The 25,000-nt window shown below is 40.8% G+C and overlaps 1 protein-coding gene across 1 annotated transcript in view; it reads right to left on the minus strand.

The window, feature by feature from the left end:
* Window positions 1-6: 6 nt before the first annotated feature.
* fndc3a (fibronectin type III domain containing 3A) overlaps window positions 7-25,000 on the minus strand; it is a 77,746-nt gene continuing 52,752 nt past the window's right edge. Inside the window, exons 12-27 of the mRNA XM_080053272.1 lie at window positions 24,511-24,564; window positions 23,029-23,153; window positions 22,299-22,473; window positions 20,323-20,409; window positions 15,953-16,091; window positions 15,416-15,484; window positions 14,643-14,761; window positions 12,757-12,862; window positions 12,326-12,498; window positions 10,451-10,564; window positions 10,141-10,290; window positions 8,710-9,065; window positions 7,468-7,680; window positions 6,454-6,620; window positions 6,092-6,216; window positions 7-3,037 (exon numbers count right to left, since the gene is read on the minus strand). Of these exons, the coding sequence (XP_079909398.1) occupies window positions 2,708-3,037; window positions 6,092-6,216; window positions 6,454-6,620; window positions 7,468-7,680; window positions 8,710-9,065; window positions 10,141-10,290; window positions 10,451-10,564; window positions 12,326-12,498; window positions 12,757-12,862; window positions 14,643-14,761; window positions 15,416-15,484; window positions 15,953-16,091; window positions 20,323-20,409; window positions 22,299-22,473; window positions 23,029-23,153; window positions 24,511-24,564 (2,502 nt within the window). The 3' untranslated portion in view covers window positions 7-2,707. The remainder of the gene's footprint in view (window positions 3,038-6,091; window positions 6,217-6,453; window positions 6,621-7,467; window positions 7,681-8,709; window positions 9,066-10,140; window positions 10,291-10,450; window positions 10,565-12,325; window positions 12,499-12,756; window positions 12,863-14,642; window positions 14,762-15,415; window positions 15,485-15,952; window positions 16,092-20,322; window positions 20,410-22,298; window positions 22,474-23,028; window positions 23,154-24,510; window positions 24,565-25,000) is intronic.

The raw sequence follows: 25,000 nt of genomic DNA on the forward strand, positions 1-25,000 counted from the left end.
GTAATTTAAAAGGTGCTCCGAGGAACTTTCAGTTTGTGTTAATTCTTGCACCCCCACTGGACAGAAGCCGTAGTGTTTTTACTACGCCAGTTGTAGTTCCTGGGTGAGCGTATACCCATGGAAAAGGCATTAAGAAAAACTATATAAAAATAGCATTCTTTGCACTGATGGTTTCGTTTGTTGATACATGTTAATTTATGATCATCAGACGGAAAAATTAGACTGTTTCCAAAATATTCAAAAAGTTCCTCGCAACACCTTTAAATTATATTTTCTTCTTTTACAGTTGCAACAGCAGTTTTTCTCTGCCCTCCCAAAACCCAAACAACACCAGACTCTACACAGCCAGATTCACCAACCAACCGACAAGCTCAGCCCGAAGAAAAATCAGTTTTTTTTTACGAATACTTTTGAACTCACACAGAAAAAGGCAAATTGAGATTTCACAGAGGAGGTGGTACATGATTATTACACATTGTTTGTATCTTGCCATAATATGCATTGCCACGAGCGATGACGAGTACTTTAGGACTTTTTATTATTTTCTCTGGAGAGTTTTTAACTTATATTAATTCAACATTATAAAAAAATATACTTCACATACATGTTTATAACCTGACGTAAGAAAAATCAAAAGAAATCAAAAAGGTAACACGTAGAACTACTTTCATTTTTCGGCCATGATTTGCGTACAGAATGTTTTTTTTACTAAACATCAAATAAAAGTTGCAAAAAATGCAAAATAAAATGAAATAGAACACATTTTTCTAAACACTTAAACATAAAAATCAAACGACTTTTTCAGAGAAATTAAGAAATTGTTCCTCTCCAATTAAGGCCTCTGAAACAACTGGTACGTACTAGTTTTTTTTCTTCTCCTGTATATATATTTTTTTCAATCTTTTCGTTTCAGTGACCCATGATGTGGTACTACAACTTTAAAACACCCAAAAAAACACAAGAAGGGCTTCTGCACAATCTTCAAAATGTGTTCTATAAAATGCATCACAAGTACAAGACCAAGACAGTCCAGGTTTTCTTTCCACTAAGGTGCAAAATTAATAACTGGGGGGGAAACGGAAAATAAAAATAAAATGTATAATAATAATTATATAATAAAATTAAACATATATTTAAGCATACATTTTTTGTGCTGAACAACAATTTTTCAGAGTAAAGCAGCAGTATAACTATATGATAGTAAAAATAATTAGAATTCACCGTTAAGTTTGGTTTTCGTCTTGTTTTCCTAACCTCACTTTCATATCGAGCATATTTTCTTTTCTTCGTTAAACTTCTCAAACTCACAGGTCCTCAATGTCTTCACTGTACAAAAATATACGAACATTTCTCCAGTCAATTTTTGCATCCTTAAACATTCTGAACATCAAAAAGGGAATCGGAAAGTGCTAGATCAACGCTTCTATAATGTGAACAAGCTTTTTCAATTTCCTTCAATTCTTTCACTAGACCCCCTTACACTCAAGTAAAAGGGGGAGAGGGGTTTGCGTTAAGTCCCTTCAACTGCCCTTGAAAGCCCTCCCAGCCGTGTACCATGTGTGGCACTAACTACATACCGTTTTACACTATCTGGGTGCACACATACACACAAATACACACAGGCGCACACACACAGGCAGACACACACACACATACACAAACAAACACACACACCCCACTGTGCAAACAACTGGCCAACTAGGTCCCAGAATCAAACAGCACATAGGCTAATGTAATGACACACGACCTATATTAAATTTTTTTTTTTTTTGGGAACACGCCTATCAAAAAACTGTTTTTATACTGGACACATAAATGGAAGTATAAATAATGACTTGTTTGCTATACACACACGCACGTAATCAACTAGTACATGAGGTTGGAAAGCGGCCCCTTACCCACCCCCGACCCTCGTCCCAAAACAAACCATATTCCTGCCGAGTCCGAGTTCATTTTTCGCACAGGAATATTGAAAATGATGAATTTTAAATCTCAATTCATTTGAACAACAGATCCACATAGTTGGGGTAGCAAGGTGACAAAGGCAGGAGAGTCAAAAAGGTGGGTTTACATTTTTGAAGATGGAGTGAATGATTCTGGAGAACGCTTGTTGTACAAATCACTTTTTTGTCAAAATCAGTGAATATCTCCGCACGGTCCACTACCTGTCTGTACTGTGTGTGCGCTTAAAACAATAATCTGGTGTTAATACAAAGCCTAGGCTCTGTAAACTGGTTTGTAAACAAAGGCTATGTAAACCCACCCATAGCTAGCAACATGCCCGTTTACAGAGCACAGGCTGTGTTTTAAAACTGGATTTATTATCAGCGCACACACAGTACGGACAGGTAGCGAATCGTGAGGAGTTGACAAAAAAGATTTTGGCAACAAGCGTTGTCCAGAATCACTGACTGCACCTTTAACTGCTATAACCCCCATATCATATAGCGGCATATTGTGATTACTCTGTTGACAACGGAAAACAATTAAGTACAAAACAAAACAAGAATACAAAACAACAAATAGATAGATAGATAGATAGATAGATAGATAGATAGATAGATAGATAGATAGATAGATAGATAGAGAGAGAGACGCAGAAATAGAGAGACAGAGAGAGAGAGAGAGAGAGAGTGGGGTAAAGTATAAAGCTATAACCCTGCAAGCTAGCTATACTGCACGCTATAAGCTAATTCCAACAACCAGCTCATTTGATGACAAAGTACTGGATGACAAAAGCGATAAGAATAGCGATCACCGCGAACACCATGAGTAGCAGGAACGCGCACTGTTCGTCCGTGAGGCTCCGTCGGCTGCGGTTGGACTCGGTCGAGCCGCGGGAGCCAGAAGCACCGGACGTCCCACCGGAGCTAGCCGCTATGTCGCTACGCTGCGGGGAGAGCGTCACTGTCGGGCTGTAGGGACCGCTGAGCTCCGGACAGTCCTGGCACTGACGGATAGCACACACCCGGAAACGGTAGTCGCTGCTGGGCTGAAGGTTAGTCACATGGAAGCAGCTAGCAGGGCCTCTGTAGGTCTGAGGAGGAGAAGGGGAGAAGGGGTTAGAATGGATTGATTGATTGATTGATTGATTGATTGATTGATTGATTGAATTTATTTCAGACATTTCAAAAAAATCAATCAGAATCAGAATGAGGACGAAAGAAAGAAAGATAGTGAAAAGATACGTTTGCGTTTTTTATTAATTTTTTAAGCCTTCTTTTAACATTTGGGTTTGTATATTACTGTGATATGGGATATTGCTGATTTTTTTTTCTTAAAGGCACTACGAGTAAGATGGCACGTTGGCGTCCCCTTTGGACAAAAGCGGTAGTATTTTTACGACGCCCGCTGTCGCAAATGCTCGTGCCAGGCGCGTGAGCGTGGACTGAGAAGGGCGCAATATAGTGCATGTTCGTGTGTTGAAAGTGTGAGGACTCTTTTCGGCTCCGTGAGAGTGGTTTTGACACTGCATCAACTAATGCCAGTCAGTACACACACCTGCTTGCAATGAGTTGATTCAGCAGCGTCACCTAACTACTCTCTCTCTCACGGAGCTGTGTCCTCACAGAAAGCGAATGAATGAGAGACGGCAGTTAGTAGACTATGGATCACGATGAGGTAATGTGTTTGTGTTGTTGATGTAAATAATGACTATTTCAGATAATGGTTATCTGATGATGGTGAAGCAAAGCAAACTTTGTGTTAGTACCAACCGCTCATTCATTTAGCAGTCTAGTTTCGCTCTCGTGAAATTGTATACACGTTGCTTGGCAACGTCCTCCCGCCCGCCTATCACTCACTCTCCCTTTTCGCTTTTCTTCATTGCATTCTCTTTTTTTTCTTTGATGGTTCAGCCCCGTTATCAGTCATTTATGACGACAAATAACTGTCTCAAACAAGGCTCCCGCTCCCCTTCCCTCACCTGGAGGGATAGGCTTCTCAAATCGCGTTGCAGCGCCACACTGAAATCTGCAACCAATACGGATATGTGACCATAGAGCCTGCACGAGCGAACCGAAAATCGGACTGGGTGTGCGACCAGACCAAAAGCAGTAATAAAAACTATATAAAAACGTCTTTCTTTGCACTGATGGTCTCGTTTGCTGTTAAAGGTAATTTATGATTATCAGAGGAAACATGAGGTTGTTTAAAAGATATTTAAATGTTACTCGTATCCGCTTTAAAGGAATACTTCACTCATATGGAACCGGCGTTCTATCATTATAAAATCGCTATTATAATACAATGAATGAGGTTTTTCTTCCCTCCGCCTTTCCTCAGTCTTCCCTTGGCCCAGCTGTCCTGTTAATCCTAACCCTAGATTTCACCATGTGTGATATGTGTTACCCTCTGCGAAGACGACCTGACTAGAGCCTAAACGCATCTCTCTTAAATCTCTGTTACACTAAACACCAAAATGCCTCAATCAAAACCATTGTCCTCAGAAAACGAATAATTCTCATTTCTTAAATATGGGCTTTCAAAGTCGAGGCCACTGCAACCGACAGTATTGACAGAAACTTCTTCATGTGGAACGACAGCCATATATATTCTCTAACTGGCTGATTCGATAGCCATGTACGATGTGGTGACATTAGCATAAACCGCGGTGGCCATTTCTCCAGGTTAACATGACTGCAGGGAACACTGAGACGCCTGGCAGGAAGCTAATGGATCAATGACCTTTGCATAATGGTAATAACAATACGAAGCCAGAGGTGACAGATACAAAACGCTGCAAAGAATGGTTAAAATATATCGGCCCTGAATCCATCTGTATCTTCATTTGCATAAAAAGCGCCACTTTGACGGATAGCAGGTCAGTAAACCGACGTTAAGATAGATTTATATTTATAAATTAGGCCTGTCAAACGATTAACACGTTCATTTTGACAGCCCTTATATAAATATAAATTAGGGATGCACGTAGAAACTCATTCCCCAATGTTTAAATGAATGTTTTAACCCATTGATGACGGCTGCTGCGCGATGCCACATTGGCTCTCCTGCCTGATGCTGCGTCGCGCAGCATTATTACTTTATCTAATTTTCATGGCATTCCCAGCATAGAATGCACTGTCATTGGTTCAAATACACATGAGGTGGGTTTTGTTGATTTTTTTAAGACCACGTGACCACCCAAAAGTTGTGTGGTTTGCCGAAAATCACGTCAATAAAAAAATAAAAATAAATAATAATAAAAATACGCCGGCTATGTCGGCGACAGAACAGTTTGTGGCGTTTGGTGCGCAGAATCAAGGTCTACTATAGACTACTGATGAAAATCACACAACACATTGCATCTATTTATTAACAATATTTAATAATTTTCGAATTCATCTAATTTTGACGATTTTTAGAAATATTTGTTGGTTTGTAAGCGCTAAGGGAGCATGTTTAAATAAAACCTGTGTACCTTAACTTTTAAATGTATTTTATTTCATGTTTCTATGTGCTACACAGGCTTAGATATTAAGGTTTTGGTAGACTTGACAATTCGTACTATTTTTTCAGAAAACCCTCAGGCATTAAGGACATGCATCCTAGATTGCCATAGTCATCAATGGGTTAAAGGGGGAGTCAGTGATTCTGGAGAATGCTTGTTGTAAATTTTTTTTTTCAAAATGAGTAAATATCTCCTCACGATCCACACTAGCTACCTGTCCATACAATAAATAAATAAAGCCAGTGTTACAGCCTAGGTTCTGTAAACAGGCATGTTGCGAGCTACAGTGGGCCCCCTTTGTTTACATACCAGTTTACAGAGCCTAGGCTGTGTATTAACACTAGATTTTTTTTAGCACACAGTATGGAGAGGTCGCTAGTATTAACACCAGGCTTTTCTTCAGCGCACACACAGTACAAACAGGTACTGGATCATGAGGAGATATTCTCTGATTTTGACAACAAGCGTTCTCCAGAATCACTGACTCCACCTTTAACAGACAAGTCAACTGCATTTCTAGTAAAAAACACAAAACAACACTTAGAGGGAGTAGCAAACAATGACATGATGAGTCCGCTAACAGTGGAAGTTGTATTTCACTTCATTTCTCCAAAACAGCGCTGATAGAGCAGCAGCAGTTACCTGTTTGAAGTCAGAGTTGCCCATCATACTCTGCAGGCTGTAGATAACAGGGTCTCCCTTCATCGGCAGCAGGGGCTCCCATGTGACCTCACAAGAGTTCTCTTCCAGACGCTCAACTTTAGGGGCTGAGAGGGAGAGAGAGCACACGGTTAAACACTGACAAACAGACAGACAGAGAGACAGACAGACATACAGAACAACACAGGCAGGCAGACAGACAGACAGACAGACATACAGAACAACACAGGCAGACAGACAGACAGACAGACAGAGAGACAGACGGACAGACGGACAGACAGACAGACAGACAGACAGACAGACAGACAGACAGGCAGACAGACAGGCAGACAGACAGGCAGTACCTTTAATGGGAGCAGGAGGGGAGCGTGGGGTGGTGAAAGTGTAAACAGTGGAGAAGTGCCCCTCTCCTGCCTCATTGAAGGCCTGGATGCGGAAGGTGTAGGAGGTGCACTCGTTCAGCCGCTGGACCTTGTGTGTGTGCAGCGGACCTTTGTACAGCGACAGGAATCTGCAAACAACACGGACAGGGAGAGAGGAAAGAAAGGGTTTAGTGAGGAAATGACAAAAAGCAACAAGACCAGTGAATTCTCTGGAAAAAAATATTAAAGCGGCTTGAAGCTATAATGCGTAACTTCTGTCGACCCCCATGAGGAATCCTGTGTTATTACAACAACAGTGTGGGTGCAGCTAGGTGAGGTAAAGCCTTCAGTGAACGCAAATGATTGGTCCCTGGCTCCTCTTAAAGAAAGGCACTGATGCCACATTCACACTAGGCATTCGTACAGTGCCCACTAGGTCTAGTTGGTTTGACCATTGTGAGTCAATTGTACATTGCTGAAGGCAAAGCAAGGCAAGTTTATTTCTATAGCACAATTCAGAAACAAGGCCATTCAAAGTGCTTTACATGGGCAAGATTAAAATACGTCAAGAATACACATTAGAAAAGTGAATGAGAAATAAAACATTTAAATTATAGCACACGCATGGACCGCATCCTAACATCAATGTATGACCCCACTTAACCAGGGTACCCCCAGGGATCCCCAAGTAAAATGTAAGACTTTTTAAAACCTTTTTAGTGCGACTTAAAATGCCAACGTCACGTCAATACTGGCGACAGAAGAAATAATCTAATGGAGAATCTGCATGAATTGAGTCAATCTGGTGTAATATGTCTATCGGTCCACCCACCGGCCGCTCTTGTCGCCCATGGTTGGTGAGTGAGTGAGTGAGTGAGTGAGTGAGTGAGTGAGTGAGTGAGTGAGTGAGTGAGTGAGTGAGTGAAAGAGAGAAAGAAAGAGAGGTGGGCAGAGATACCAAAGATGCGAGTAATCATTGTCATTGGGTCCACCCACCTGCCGCTCTTGTCGCCCATGGTGAGCTGGTACTGTAGGAGGTCCTGGCTGGCTGCCTTCACCGGCCCCTCGCCCCACTTCAGCCGCAGCGTCTGGTGGCTGGAGGCCGTCAGCTCCAGCCGGGGCGGAGGGGGAGGAAGGGGCTTCGTCTTCAGCTTAATGGTGTGAGAGAACGGGCCCGCGCCAAGGCTGTTCAGGGCCTGGATACGCAGCCTGGGGGGAAGGGAGGAAAGTAATACATTAAAGGGACACTGTGTAACATTTTAAGTGATTTATTAGCTAAAATCAATATCCTCATTCATAAATATGTCTTTATTGGTGTAAAATCACCTCTGCCAAAAATCTGAATCATCCACCTGAGCGGAGAATTACAAATATTACATTTTGTACATTGAGCAGGTAGGTCTTATGGAGGCATCCATGTTGGTTGGAATGTCATCAGGTGCATTGTTTAGAATTTAGAATTGTTCTTGCCCTTGAAGGCCACTGTAGCTTCTGTTATTATTCAAAAGGGGTGGGTTACCCAGGGAGCGTTGCATTCTAGAACTTTCTTGATGATGTCATATTACACAGTGCCCCTTTAAAGAAGTTTGAATAGTAATAGAATGAATAAAAAACTAAAGCAAAAAAATAAAATAAACAACAGGCACACTTTCTAGATGCTCGAAAGGGGGTAGGAGGAAGTAAAAAAAAACGTATCTAGTCCTACCCCTTAACAGATCATTTAGCTTGGATAGTTAGTATTATGATATTAACATGTCAGTATATATGACATGTTAATAACATAATATACTGTAGTGACTGTGGAAGTGGTGATTCTGGAGAACGCTTGTTGTTAAAATCATTGTTTGTCAAAATCAGTGAATATCTCCTCAAGATCCACTACCCGCTGTCCGTAGTGTGTGTGTGCTGACAACAAAAAATAAACAGTGGACTGGTAATACACAGCATAGGCCCCTTTGTTTATAAACCCTTACGTAGTTAATATATATCAGTTTACAGAGCCTAGGCTGTGTATTATCAGTGCACACACAGTAAGGACAGCTAGTGGGTCATGAAGAGACATTCACATATTTTGACAAAAAAACTATTTGACAGCAAGCATTCTCCAGAATCACAGACTCCACCTTTAAAATAAAATAGCTCCTAGCAAACATAATGCAACACCTTTCAAACCTTTTCACACACACACACACAAACATTTTTACACACTATAGCTTTAAAACGACTAAGGCCCCCTACCTGTAGCTGGTGTCTGGTTGCAGATGCTGTATAATGTGTTTGGTGACTGGACCCACGTTGACCGGCTGTCTCTCTCCGAGGTCTATGAGATATGACGTGATTTCAGCCCCGTGATCACATGGCTCCTCCCAGCTGATGCCCAGGCAGGTGGACGGGCTGTAAAATGGCGGCGTTTTTAAATCACTAATATCCTCGTCCTCTTCTTCGTCTTCCTCGGCAGCGTCTAAAGGAGTTTGGTAACGCTGTAGCTCCGGTTCTTTCAGAGCGTAGATTTTGCTGACGGCTGCGGGCACGGAGCAGGGAGTCTGGCACAGCACTGCATCACTGAAGGGACCCACGCCGGCAGCATTCACAGCCTGGGAGACAGAAAGACATATAATAAGAGTTAAGTTATCTTTATTAGTCAATTCACACAAGGCACATTGAAATTCGTCTTTTCACATATCCCCTCTCAAGTTACCACACTTCGGAGGGGGTCAGAGCGCAGGGTCAGCCATAGTACAGCGCCCCTGGAGCAGTTTGGGGTTAAGTGTCTTGCTCAAGGACACAATGGTAGAGATGACGAACCAGAGACCTCATGGTTACTGGGAGGAGGAACCAGAGACCTCATGGTTACTGGGAGGAGGAACCAGAGACCTCATGGTTACTGGGAGGAGGAACCAGAGACCTCATGGTTACTGGGATGAGGAACCAGAGACCTCATGGTTACTGGGAGGAGGAACCAGAGACCTCATGGTTACTGGGATGAGGAACCAGAGACCTCATGGTTACTGGGAGGAGGAACCAGAGACCTCATGGTTACTGTGAGGAACCTCTTACCTCTAGGACATCCTACTAGCCTACCAACTCAATGTTAACTCTAACATGTAATGTCCATGTTTGACCACAAGGGGGAGTTCCACTGTAAACATTACATCAGAAGGCTCTCAACAAGTCATATCAAGTGTAGGCTCTGTTTTTTTTGGACTACAAAAGAGGCTGCAAGAGTTCAAACAAAGTACAACATGCGCAAGAGGGGCCGCTCTAGCAGGGAACGGCCCTAAGGTGGGCTATCCGAAAAGATGTGTGTGATTGGGGTTATGATTGGCTGTACTTCCACTGTCTCTAGGTCAGCTAGGAAAGGTTCGTGGCAAAGGTAAATATGTTGAAATGTTAATAGGAAGGACGATTAATGACTAATTTCGCACCCAATTTGTTTTCATATATTTTAAGTTTTTATCTAAAGATTAGATGGACGTCTTCAGTTGATTTTTTTTTTATAATGATGTGGACAAAGGCACATTCATTGTTTAACATTATGAAACAGAGAAAATGTAAAACAAATCATATAGTTTTTTATAATTTTTTTTATTTAACTTTTATTTTTTTACAGTTAAAACATTAAGAACACTTTCTTATTAACAATATTGACCTAGTGAATGCAGTGCTCACCTGTACTCTGCAGAAGTAGTTGTTAGCGGGCAGTAAGCCTTTCATCTCGTGGGACAGTCCCGCTCCGCTGTAACACACCTGCATGGAGCCTTCAGCCGCGCCCCACTCCACTCGAAACTCTGTCACAGGGGCGCCGTTACAGGGAGGGGCCTAGAACACACACACCAATCAGAAAGCTCATAAGCACTTAAACTGATGACACAGTGATAGGATAACACGATAGCCTTTATTTAAAGGTGCTAATTGGATCGAGCCAGTGATGAATGTAATGTTACAATGTATTTTTTCTTTTAAATGAGGTCAGACTTACCTCCCAGCTGAGCACCACACAGCTGGGTGACTTGCAGGTGGTGGAAGGAGCCCGGCACTGCTCAGGGGCCCCGGGGCCGGTCGTCACCTCAAACGGCTCCGACAGAGGCCCAAACTATGGGCACAGAATAACACAAATAATTTAGTATATGAGAAAAAAATATAAATTCATATTTGAAGAGAGAAAGGTCGATAGTAGGGCTGCTACTAACGATTATTTTAATAATCGATTAATCGGTCGATTATTTCTTTGATGAATCGGATAAAAAATAAATACTACCGGTTAAAAAAATTAAATCATCTTAATTTCTCTCAGATGACAGGAGATTGTTAATTTTTATTGATACCATTTTCGAGACTCCTTAACGATCCAAGTCTTTATTGATATCACTATTGATACTTTTCTATTATTTTGTTGAAATAGAACTTGTATTATTGCTTTAATTGCTGATATGATCATAGCTCAAGATAGGACATTAAACAGGTCATAATTCCATCTTTACTATCTATTTTATATTGCTGGGAAAACAAGTTCGCCAAAATCTCAAATTTCTTTGTTTTTGTGTTGCATTTGAACACATCAATCATATTACTGAGTTGGCCTGAACACATCACATTACATATGTTTGCTACTTTTTTTAAGCTAACTAGCTCTATATCCTTCCGATTTTAACATGGATTTAGAATCTGGATTACTGTTTTTAACTGACTGGACTTTCTACACCGTTCGGTTGTGCGATTACTGCCGCTGCTTTGAATGACTGTTGATGCGCCGATGCCGACTCTCCGAGCACGTCTGCACAACGTCTGCAGCAGCAGCAGCTGACAGAGGTTGCGTTCCGAATCGCATACTCTTTCTTTTTTCTATTCTACATACTACATCCGACGATAAAAATAATCTAGTTAGGATGCAGTAGGCATACTATTGGGACATACTTTACTCTCTTATTTCATCATAACATTGCGCCTTGATCTTGCCTCTTGCTTTTATATCCGTCGCATCCCCGTTTGTTTTCATATGGAGGCTTCGTCGATGTTACGTCACTTCACGTGCGCACTGGATTGTGGGTCAGAATCGCCCAAATAGGATGCACTTTTCAACACTAACAATCTTGGCCGCATGAATTAGGACATCCGGGTACTTCTAACCATCCTAAATCTGGCCACAAGAATCGGGACATCCTAAATCTTTTTTCTACATACTATGTAGAAAGTATGCGATTCGGAACGCAACCAGAGTTTTTTTGGACTAGACGGATACTGAGTTGAAGGAGTTTTTTTTTTTTAAAACGCTTCACGTGTGGAAGGCTCGCTGTGGGCGTGCATGAACCTGTCGGCGGCTGGATGTAAACAGTGCCGCGCCTACGAGTGACGTATTAATCGCGCGACTCAACGAATCGATGACCAAATTTGTTGCCAACGCTTTTAGTAATCGATTTTAATCGATTCGTTGTTGCAGCCCTAGTTGATAGCATGTAGCACAATTCTTTAATTAATTTTTTGACAATTGGTACAGGTGGTATCCTCAGCGACATATAAGCAACAAATAAGTAACTCAAATAATATTGTCCATGTTCAAAAATATTTATTAAAAATTTATTGTTATTTTTTTATTTACTCAAAGTTGCCCTTATACTCCTTCAGTAATCCTAGATGTGTTTTTCCAGTGAGAGAGAGAGACAGAGAGAGACAGACAGAGAGAGAGAGAGAGAGAGAGAGAGACAGACAGACAGACAGACAGACAGACAGACAGACAGACAGACAGACAGACAGACAGACAGACAGACAGACAGACAGACAGAGAGAGACGGAGAGACAGACAGAGAGAGACATAGACAGACAGAGACAGACAGAGAGTATTTCCAGTGGTTCTCACCCCGGCTTTGTTAGCAGCCTTGAGCCTGAAGCAGTAGGTCTTCCCGGGCAGTAACCCGGCCACACAGCAGTCTGTGTCTGGCCCCTGGTACACCTCTCTCTCCTCACACTCCGACCCGCTCACTGACACACTGTAGTGGGACACGGGGCTGCCTCCGTCTGACTGGGACGGGCCTGGGGAAGCAACAGGGGGACAATCAATAAACAGGAGTTTGTTTGGCCCTGGGAAACATGTTTTGGAGGCATTTTGGATCATTCTTAGAGAGAGGGAGAGAGACAAAGACAGACAGAGAGAGAGACACACAGACAGGGAGAGAGTGACATAGAGACAGACAGACAGACAGACAGACAGACAGACACACAGACAGACAGAGTGACATAGAGACATAGAGACAGACAGACAGACAGACAGACAGACAGACAGACACTGACCCCAGCGTAGCAGCAGTTCTCTAGCTTTGGGCTTGCCCACCAGGCGAGGGAGTTGGCAGGGTCCGGGGGGCACCGCGGGCGTCCCGACCTGGAGGGTCTCAGACAGCTGGAGAGGGAGCACAACACCGCAAGTAATGAAAGAAGAGAAGAAGAAACAAGTACAATGTTAATCTCCACAAACGACACACACAAACACACAGAGAGACACAGAGACACACACACACACACACACACACACACACACACACACACACACACACACACACACACACACACACACACACACACACACACACACACACACACACACACACACACACACACACACACACACACACACACACACACACACACACACACACACACACACACACACACACACACACACACACGATAACAAGTGTAATCTTCAACAGATTATTGTAGCAAGACTGATTCAAGCTACAATATGCGATTATGCGTGGATGAATAAGAAGAGTACTGACTAAACTACATGTCTGTCTGTAGAATTCCGTGATTGACCAATCAGAAGACAGCATGTCTCAGTGCTGTGTGCAAAAAAAAAATTATAGAATCTTTTTTTTCTTCTATGGATTGCGTGTGAAGGTAAAAAATATCTTCTACGAATCTCAACTTATGTGACAAAAGGCAAAACATGTGAGCGTTATGTCACATTGCACTGCAGCACCAAAAGGCACGATCTCTAACACACACAAAAATATGACTCATTTTTCCTTTACAAGCCCTTGCTATGAATAAATGCATGCACTAACATCTGATGAAAAGTGTCTGTGAACTGAACTAATTAAGAAAAACATCCTGTGCTACACGCGGCGGCGGCTAATCGACTAGCGAGGCCTTTGTCTTGTGCTTACACACCAGGACGCATAGTTTAATGAATCTCTCTACATAGGACACTGTATGAATCGCAATTCCCTATTAAAATGCACCAGAAATAGAGTGCAAGAAAAAATATATAGAATTATTCATGGAAAATTTAGCACATCAACCGTGGTGATGTGGTGTGGTTCACGCCTGACAAAACGGTTAACAGAGTAACAGCCAAGAAATTTAATGTTACAGCGGGCAAATAGAAAAACAATGCACAATTTTTGTTTTTACTATCTACATTGTTGTGAATGCATCGGCCAATTATGTGAGTGTCTTTGTTTACAATGGTGAAGGGATCCTGCATTTGTAATTGTAAATCCATTTTGAGTTCGTAAAAAATAATAATGTAGGTTATAAAATATGCATGAATAACATAGAATAAATAAATAATAGAATAGTTTGTCAACAAACTCAATTGGATGCAGTCACACACACACACACACACACACTCACTCACTGACTCACACATAACAGTGCAAAGGTCTGAAAAGTGAAAATTGTCCAATTGAAAGCTGTGAGAGTCTTGTTTACATAATTGGGTGGAGGGATCGTCATTGTTAAAGAGGGTTACAAAGACTATTTTGAGTAAGAAAAAAAAACTATAGGTTAGAAAATATGTGTCATGGATTCAAATGTAAAGATTATACTGGTCGTAGGTTCAATTATAAAACGGACAGATGAAAGATTCATTCATTTTGAAATACAAACACTGTGTGTGAAAGTTCTCAATATAATACACAATACTTTTGGTCTTTTTTTAAATGGAAATTAATGTTTTTTATTTTGTACCGTTTTATTCGTGGTTAGAAATGTCAAACATAAATATACTGTGTGTGAGACTGTGTGTGACAGTGAGTGAGTGAGTGAGTGAGTGAGTGAGTGAGTGAGTGAGTGAGTGAGTGAGTGAGTGAAACAATGTATGTGTGTATAACAATGTATGTGTGTGTAACAATGTATGTGTGTGTATATGTGTGCGTGCGTGCGTTGTGCCTCACCGGACTCTGCCCTCCCTCACTCATGCAGTAGACTCTGGTCTGATAGGAGCAGCCCGGCTTCAGACCTTCACACACATGCTCCATGGCCGGCCCTGAGTAAACCAGCTCCCATGACAACCCTGCAGGCATAAATACATGTTATGTGTGTGTGTGTGTGTGTATATATGTGTGCGTGCGTGTGTGTTGTGAGTAAACCAGCTCCCATGACAACCCTATAGAATCAGAATCAGCTTTATTTGTCATTGCACATGTTTACACAGAGCAAGGAAATTACGTTTACAGTTACACCCTGGCAAGAAACATAAAAAGACAGTGACCAATAACATGGGAGACAGGAGGGAAAAACTGATTAAAGGCACAACACAGTTTTAATTTAGTTTAATTAACTAATGTCTGCAATCTCCATAAAGATAATGTTCACATTAAAAGGTGGAGTCAGTGATTCTGGAGAATTCTTGTTGTCAAAATCCTTTTGTGTCAGAATCAGTGAATATCTCTTCATGATCCACTACCTGTCCGTACTGTGTGTGAGCACTGAAAAAAAATCCAGTGTTAATACACAGCCTATGCTCTGTAAAATGGTATGTCGACAAGGGGTATGTTAACAAAGGGGACCACCGTAGCTAGTAACATGCCAGTTTACAGAGCCTATGCTGTGTATTAACACTGGATTTTCTTTTCAGCGCACACAGTACAGACAGGTAGCGGATCGTGAGAAGATATTCACTGATTTTCACAAAAGGTATTTTCTATTGTCACCATTTGGAACTTACCGCTCAAGCCTTCAGACAGTTCCACAACATATTTGGTAATTTCTGCTCCACCGTTCTCCTTTGGAGGTTCTAAATGACAAACCAAAACATAAGAAATGATTTATTAAAATGAACATACACAAGTCTCAACTACGTAGCCTGGTCATGTCAGCAACTCCATTTCTACTACGATATGTAGGACAATTAACTCAATAATTGAGCCTTAACATGTCTTCTTTCATCTAGTATAAATAAAAAGATCTGAAATGTACATTCAGGTGTTTATTTGACTCTATGCGTCTGTTTATTTCTCCTATACAACCATCTTTAACGGCCATTATCTCAACATTAGTTTATTTTTTTCAACACTCTGAACCAAAAATCTCAACTTCTAAATAACTTACTGTACATCAACTAAACTTTTCATAATCATTCTCAGCACTATTCTGAAGGTTATTACAGAAGGATTTGTTCATATGTTGTTAATTGTCTGATTTATGATCAGTTTTGTACCTAAAAACATGTAAAAAAAAATGCTATAAAAACGAGTACACTCACCCCATGCCATCTTAAAGCTGTTGGGCTGGACCCTGCCTCTGATGACAGGTCTACAGGGACAGCTGGGCCGGTCGGGGTTTGTGATGAACTCAACCACAGGACTCGGGTTGCTCTTTCCCTCTGAGTTATACGCTGCCACCTGCAATACAATAGATACAGTTGATGTATGTTAAGTTAAGTTAAGTCGCTTTATTTGTCAATTGAAACACACACATGCAATGTAAGACACACACACACACACACACACACACACACACACACACACACACACACACACACACACACACACACACACACACACACACACACACACACACACACACACACACACACACACACACACACACACACACACACACACACACACACACACACCATTTGAAATTACATTTTCGCTCACCCCGTGCGTATTAACAAAATACCATAGAATAGAATTGTTATAATACTATGTACAACGAGAATTTAAAATGGAGGAGAGAGCATGAAAACACATGTAGTGAGGATACAGTTAATGAGCCAGTGATTCTGGAAAATGCTTGTCAAAATCACTTTGTCAAAATCAGTAAATATCTCCTCACGACCTGTCCATACTGTCTGTGTGTGTGTGTGTGTGTGTGTGTGTGTGTGTGTGTGTGTGTGTGTGTGTGTGTGTGTGTGTGTGTGTGTGTGTGTGTGTGTGTGCTAAAAAAACTGATGTTAATACAGAGCCCAGGCTAGCAATAATGTGGCTTAGTTCTCTGTATATAATTACATATATTTTTTTCTCTTTTATTTGTCTCTCTCCGTCATTCCACTCACTCTCTCATTCTGACGTGTTTTCATTCTAACCGGTTTGACTCTCTGACTCTTGACTAAATGGTTTAGATGAATCACCGGGGACTAAACTTGACCTGTCATAAACAGACAGTCACACAGAAGCTATTACCACAAGGACACATGATGTTCCTTATAATATATTATTATATAATATTTGCAATACAGTAAAACATAAGCTAGACGAGATCAACACATTATTATAAGTTGAAAAACTTATAAACAATAAATTCAAGGTCTGCTGTGCATCTGGATGGGAATTTCTATTAGGTAGTGTCCGTATGAAAATAGTTGAAAATTACTTTTTTTTATAATTTTTTTCTTAAACGAAACCATGTATTTGTAACCCTTTTTAATGAATATCTATCTTTTCAGAAGGAAGAAATGGCCTTGGGACTGAGTGCTACAGACAGAGAGAGAAAAATAATTTAGCAACAGTCATTTGCATTGTTGGTTTCGTTATTATTTTCTTGACAAGCACAAAAATAAAGAATTACTTCAACCTCCTTTAAATTCAGAATAGGTTTTTATTCTTTAATTACACAAGTGGTTCTATTCCTACTACTAGCGTTTACGACTTCATAGTCAGTCTGTTGTGCTAAAATTAAACTCAGTTATCAGAGGAAGCAGCAGGCAACAGGCATGTTAAGTGCCCCCTCTGCACCTCCTTAACATTCCTATGTTTGACAGTAGGTGACAACAAGTATTAATATCTGTCCACCACTTATATGAACATAATGATCATATTAATAAATATGTAGTGGATAGAGCGTGTACCATATTGGCTTAGGCCTGGTTGCAGTTGTCGTGGGTTTAAATCCGACCCGTTGACCTTTACTGCAGGTCATCCCCCCCCCCTCTCTCTGTCTGTCTCCCCATTTCAACTCTATACTATCAAATATAGCTTGAAAATGCAAAAAAATCTTAAAAATAAATACAAGGTTAAAGGAATTAGGAAGCTTGACTCACAGAGCCAGACAAATCCACACCAAATAATTTATAAAAGCAATTCTGGATACAGCGTGCCCCCAGAAAGATCCAAGTTATCTCTAAGTGATTTTAATACCGTTTATATGCAACTTAAAATTAAATTGACATGCCAACGTCAAGGCTATACTGGCAAAAGTAGGAAGGATATAATGGAAATTCTGACTGATTTTAAAGTACTTTTAACGCACATTAATAAAAACTCAAATGAATATACTCACATTGATAAACTGTACCAATATCATTGTGAAGTGGGTTAGAGTCCCACGGAAATAGGTTTAAGTCATATTTTACATTTGCTTTTCTAATGTCTATTCTATACTTGATGTATTTTAATCTTGATGTATTTCATGCCCCTGTAAAGCACTTTGAATGGCCTTGTGTCTGAATTGTGCTATATAAATAAACTTGCCTTGAAGTATGTGTCTAAACTCAATATCAAAATCCAAAAGTGCTTATTTGTCACATAACGACCCCTCTACAAGAATTTAAAAGGGAAATCAAAACATGTAAGAGCCTTATAAAGGAAATTCAATACTTGTACTGCTTTTAAGACACTGCTGGCACACTCCAGATAGAAGGGTTTGTATTACCAAAAGAATCTACCATATGCTACAAATTATACAAATGATAGAAATGTTCATTTAGTCACTCTCTAGACTCCCTCCCTCTCTCTTTGCATTTCCAAATACCCCGCAGTGCAGTGTAATGATGTAGTGATGTCTGTTCTCAGCAGGCAACACACACACACACACTTCAAAAATTAAAGATGGAGTCAGTGATTCTGGAGAACGCTCGTCGTCAAAATCACTTTTTGTCCAAATCAATGAATATCTCCTCATGATTCGCTACCTGTCTGTACTGTGTGTTCACTGAAATAAAGTATATATAGAATATTAACACCTTTAATGAGTGGCGGTTATTGGTCAGAAAAAAAATGTCTAAATGGAAATCCCAAACTGTGACCAGCATGTTATACACAGAAGAGTGTTTGTGCTGTCAGTTGCTGCAAACAGATGAGTCATAGTGTGTGTGTGCCTCTGTACGCTCCCTCGCTAAAGCTTGTCACACACACACACACACACACACACACACACACACACACACACACACACACACACACACACACACACACACACACACACACACACACACACACACACACACACACACACACACACACACACACACACACACACACACACACACACACACACACACACACACACACACACGCCTGGGCCAAGAGAACAAAAAACACTTATAAATGAGATCTTTACGTTTGCTATTCTTTTCTTTTCTTTTGTTTGCGTCTGTTTCCTTGTTATCCTACTGTGAAATGTGATCACCATTTACAAGAAGTGAATGTTATCATTTGAATTTGATACAGTTGTTGGTGTCTTATAATCCTGAAGGGGATGGGTCCTTGTTTGGACATGACACATAATAAAAAAAAAAAAAAAAAAAAAAAAAAAAAAAAAAAAAAAAAAATAAATAAATAAATAAATAAATAAATAAATAAATAAATAAATAAATAAATAAATAAATAAATAAATTAATTAATTCACACACACACAGATACAGACACAGCCTATATTACACCTGTTGCTCACACCAATGACAAAACATAAGGCTCTGTGGTTGGACTATCTGTGCTACTGTAGAAACTAGGGGTGTGCACGTGTACACGTGTAACCGTTTAGTAAATCATAACCGTTTAGGAAAAATCAATAAACGAAAACCGTTTAAAAAAAAAAATCTTCAAATTTAAAATTGTCTTTTTTTCAAAGTTTTTAAATATGTTCTGGAGACACGTATTTATTGATTTTACATCACTAGTAGGCCTAAACTAATTGGGGATGATAAAAGCTAGTCTGCCGAATCGGTCTGTCCCTCGGCGAGTGTGTGAGTGTGTGTATCGGCGCGCGCACACACACACACACACACACACACACACACGGGGAGTCGCCGTGCCGGTGCTCGACTCACAGCCACGGAAGAGTGATGAAAGATAACCTAAAGATTAAAGTTACTCGGTTGACGTGAACTAAGCTCGTAAGTAGCCCGAACTTTATAACACCTGTTCAACCTGCATGAACGTGGACATGTAGAAAGCGATAGGCTATATTAATCAGGAAATGAATGAAGCGCGATAATGACGGCGCACATGTCAGGCGAACGTGTGTGTGTGTTTGTGTTTGTGCCATGGACCTATTATAAGAGGTGTGTAAACGAGCGTAGTTCATTTCAACTGTGTGTTTACAGGCGAACGAACGCGTATGTGTGTGTGTGTGTGTGCGCGCGCCTACAGGACGGCAGGCGCGCGAAGACAATGACGTCACGGTTAACCGTGTACACGAAAAAAATTCCGTCGTGTACACGGTTAGACATTTTTGTAAACGTTCACACCCCTAGTAGAAACATTGTGGTGCAACTTGGAGGCCTCAGCGCCCCGCTCCTATGTAAATATAAAAGGCTCATTCTAAGGTAATAAAAAATAACTTTTATTATTTATATGTCCAGCGATTCTACATGAATTTAAATCATAACAGCGCACTCTTATCTCTCACCCTGAACTTGTACTTGGTGCTGCGGTGCAGGTTTCTGACGGTGCAGCTGAGCTCCTCACCGTCGTAGCTCGGCTGGAATCCATAACCCTGAAACAAAGAGGTGAGACACAGACAAGGAAGAGAGTGAGACAGGGCTTTATAGGAGAGACAGTGTAGCCACGGAAACAGAGTGGAGTGCTACTACAGACAGACAGACAGACACACAAGCAGACACACACACACACACACACACACACACACACACACACACAGCTACAGGGGACAGGGGAACTTTTAGGTGTTTTCAAAGGCAGGCGCTATGTCTGCAGGCAGGAGTGACAACAAACAATGGCTGTGTGTGCTGAAAAAACAATCCAGTGTTAATGCATGACTTACGCGCCCCACACACATCCTGCGTCTACCTCTGGAGCGCGTCGCGTTACCTTACTGCTGCCTCTCTCGGACTTTTCTCGGACACACATGCAACGTCTCAGCAGCTGCTGCTGCAGCGCTGTTTCTAAAAGCCCTATCTTTCTACATAGAGTTTTCATAGATAATTCCCATTAAAAATGAAGTTCTTTCATGTCATCTATGATGCATATGATTTATATTGAGTCTGGACAGTAATCCGTGCGCCCCATTGCCATTTTTTTTCTTTTTTTTTTGCCATATTTTCGCTTGTTGGAAGTTTTATTTTGAAGGGGACACACCAGGAAATTGTGAAACTACAGCGAAAGCTGCCAGTATGAAGTCAATATGACTCTCAGCAGAGTATTTCAAAAATCACTTTACTGATTTATACGGGAGAGAGAGAGGGGGGTGTGGTCGGGGAAGAAGAAGGCCGTAGACACAGATAGAGCAACGGAAAACTGTTGCGCTCATCATGATCTTTTTTATTTCTTCACTATATTGGATCTCTATATGTGTCATTTATCCAAAAATGAAATGCCAGAACTAATTGAAAATTAGGTTTTAAATCCCTCGGATTTTGATTGCACAATTAAATCGTGAAATAAAGGGATTATTCGCGTATACGACTGAGGGATGTTTTATTTTGAAATAAACACACCGGGTAAACGTGTAACTAGAGTGAATGCTGCTGGTATGACTGTCAACAGAGTATTTCTCTATCAGTTAAAGCACAGAGACGCGAGAGAGACGCGCTGCTCTCAGAAAAAAATAGGCGAGCCTCCTGAGGTGAAGGGGAGCGGCGCTGCAGACGTGCCTCCGACGCGCCTCAGCAGTGCGTCTGAGGTTGGATGTGTGCTCGCTCTACGTTGATTTCACAGTCTGTGACCAAAAGCCAGACGCAGACCCGAGGTAGACGCGCAGTAGAGGTAGGATGTGTGTGGGGCGCGTTAGCCTGTGTATCAACACTGCATTTTTTATTCAGCGCTAACACATTACGGACAGGTGGCGGTTAGCCCCCTGACATAGGAATTTGGATTTTTTTTTTTACATATTAACCAGGAAAAATTCACCTAGGAGATCATGTACATTTGATGACCTCTTGTAAAAATGCCTTGGAGTTTGAAAGGCGGTTGCAATTTTGTAGGTTACTTTCCAATATGTGCAATAATCAGAAGAACAATTAGACTCACAGAAACATTAAAAAGTTCCTCGTTAGATGGAGCATATTTTATTCTTTCTGCCAGTGCATTAGCCGCATCAATAAAGGCTTTTTTTACTTTTGTTCAACTAGAGTGTTTTGGTGTTTTCACCGTTTTGTTCCTCATAAGATGTTTAAAAATAGACTCATAGACATACAGAGCCTTCCTCTTCCAACCACAAAGAGAGAGGGAGAAAGAGGGAGAGAGAGGGGGAGAGAGAGAAAGAGAAGAGAGAGAGAGGGAGACAGAAGGAGAGAGAGGGGGGGAGAAAGGGAGACAGAGGGAGAGGAAGAGACGGAAAGAGAGAGAGAGACAGAGAGAGAGATTGACAGAGGGAGAAAGAGACAGAGGGAGAGAGAGAGAGAGAAAACAGACTTCTAGACCTACCGATCCTTCCTCGTCCATCTCCAGTACATAGTAGATGTCGTCCTCTTTGGGGGAGCTGATGGGCCGCTGCCACTTGACACACAGCCAGGTGACTCCAGCCAGGGAGAGGTCAGGGGGGCAGGGTGGCACAGGCACACTGCAGGACGTGAACAGGTCTACGGGCTCACTGTACTCACTGGAGAGGGGGTGGGATGGGGGGGGGGTGTGTGTGAGTGTGTGTGTGAGAGAGAGAGAGAGAGTGAGAGAGTGAGAGAGTGAGTGAGTGAGTGAGTGAGTGAGTGAGTGAGTGAGTGAGTGAGTGAGTGAGTGAGTGAGTGAGTGAGTGAGTGAGTGAGTGAGTGAGTGAGTGAGTGAGTGAGTGAGAGAGAGAGAAAGAATCAGGGTTCATCCAGTTGTTTTAAGAATGAATTGAAGTACTTTTCAAGCATTTTAAAAGGTGACCTTGAAGCTTTTAAGCCTCTGGAAACCTGGTCTTAAATAGTAACAACAACAAAAAATGTGTGTCTCGATAAAATCAGAAAATAAATGTTCATTATTATTATAAACTTAGTATAAAAAAAGGACTGTGTGGGCGTGGCCATATCAAACTATTTCCATGGCAACAGTCATTGTTTTTATGGTAAAGTTCGAGCTGAGAACTGCTGTGATTGGTGCAAAATACTTATTGTGTCATAAATCCAACAACAACAAAGAAATAATGTGGCAATGTGTTATGGTTCCAACTTCCTACCTGAGACCAATGTCATTTTTGGCGGCAAGGCGGAAGGAGTATCTAGAAGCAGGAGAAAGCTTGGTCACTCTGTACTGCTTCTGAGGTCCATAGTAGCACTGCTCGTACGTTCCTGTGCCCTTACCCTGTGCCAAAACACCGTCTTTAGTTATTAAGAATATTTGGGAAGAACAGTTCAAATTTAAAGCTATAGTGCGTAACTTTTTTCATATAAATTAATTAGTGCTGTCAGTTTAACGCGTTATTAACGGCGTTAACGCAAACCCATTTTAACGGCGATAATTTTTTTATTGCGCGATTAACGCTCGTCATGGCAAACGTTGTGTTTTTTTCTTCACATGCTGTTGCATCAACTAGTAATGTTAGAACAATTGAAACACCACAAACTATACATATGGCTCGCAGTTTAGTTACTGTTAATTCTAACGGAACATGTCCTACAGCGTAATTCCACATTAAAATCATTTAACTGGCTAAACGGCTAAACGTCTAGTCAATTCGGACTTTTATTTTGAAGTATAAACCGGAACCTAGCAGTTCCTAGCTCAGCTACGCGACCTTCACTAGTAGCTTCTTTCGTGTTGTGACACCATGGTTGTGACTCTGGGACTACGGGAAAAAATAACAGAAAAGAAAGCTTGACATTTGCTAAAGTCCTACTTATAACCCTGCGCCTCCACCAAAACCTCCATGAATGTTAGTGGCAGCCGGCAGTCATTCATTTTCACTTTCATTTTCGCTACGAAGGGCGACTGAAGCCTCGGCTGCAGCAGCGCCATGTCATCCACCTGCACACAAGCGTATGGTGTGTCTACACCACAGTCTGAAATAAGCCGTGGATAAACGACTGCCAAAACATTTAGGCCTAAAACAACCAGTTTAATTTAGCCTTAATACTTGTTTTATATAAGCCTACCCTATGTTGTTTTATGGTTTGGTTTTTAAATAAAAAAGTTCCAATTATGATTGTGTATGCTGCATAGATAGTAGCCTATAATAAATGCTATGCGGTATGCTGTTGTAGGGGTAGGTGTGGGGGGATCTACATATGGGCTATTTGCACTGAATTGCAAATTATGATATTTTATAATAAATACACTGAATTACAAGGGTGTAGAGAATGGGTGTGATAAGAGCATTAAAATGAGAAGAAATAATGTGACAAAAAGAAATCAAGGGACATTTAGGCTAGAATAGATCATTTTATTAATCGCGAGTTAACTATGACATTAATGCGATTAATCGCGATTAAATATTTTAATCGTTTGACAGCACTAAAATTAATGTTTTGTTATATTCAAGCCATCGCCAAATGAGTTGAACCAAAGTTGATTAAGCTTGTCAGCTCCACAAAAGTCTCTCTGTATTTCTCAGTATGGCAGTGTTTATAAACTGAGGGTGACAGAAGTTACGCACTATAGCTTAAAGACATGATCGTGTGGTGCAGTGTTCATTATAAATAAATAAAAAATTTATAATTACCTCATCCCATTGGAGAACGTAGTTTTGGATTTTGGAACCGTTGTCACATGGAGCCTGAAGAAAAAAAAATAGCAGAAATTACATATATAGTGTGAAATATAAAATATACATAAAACTAATATTCCATATGAAGCCTTCTAGGGTTGGGCGTTTTTCTTTAATTAGTTTTTACTCCGTTTAGACATATGAATGGTGGTTTATTGAATATATGTTGCAAAAAGCTTTTTTATTTGTGAACTAATTTGAACTGATTTTTTTTTTTAAGTATTATTATTTTTCATATGTCTGAAATAAATGTATTCAATTAAATTCTTACTTTCTTAAAAATAAATAAATGTTATCACTTTTCGGACAAAAAACTTGGACTATGAATTCCAGGCCACCATTGTCTTCTGTTTTAAACTAGTGTTACCAGGAGGCCCAAAACTGTGGTTTCAAATCCCAACTCCTTCAATCGCTATATTATAGTTTACTATATACAAATAATTAA

This window comes from Ammodytes marinus (genome assembly GCF_949987685.1).
Source record: "Ammodytes marinus genome assembly, chromosome: 3".
NCBI classification, from domain to species: Eukaryota; Metazoa; Chordata; class Actinopteri; order Uranoscopiformes; family Ammodytidae; genus Ammodytes; species Ammodytes marinus.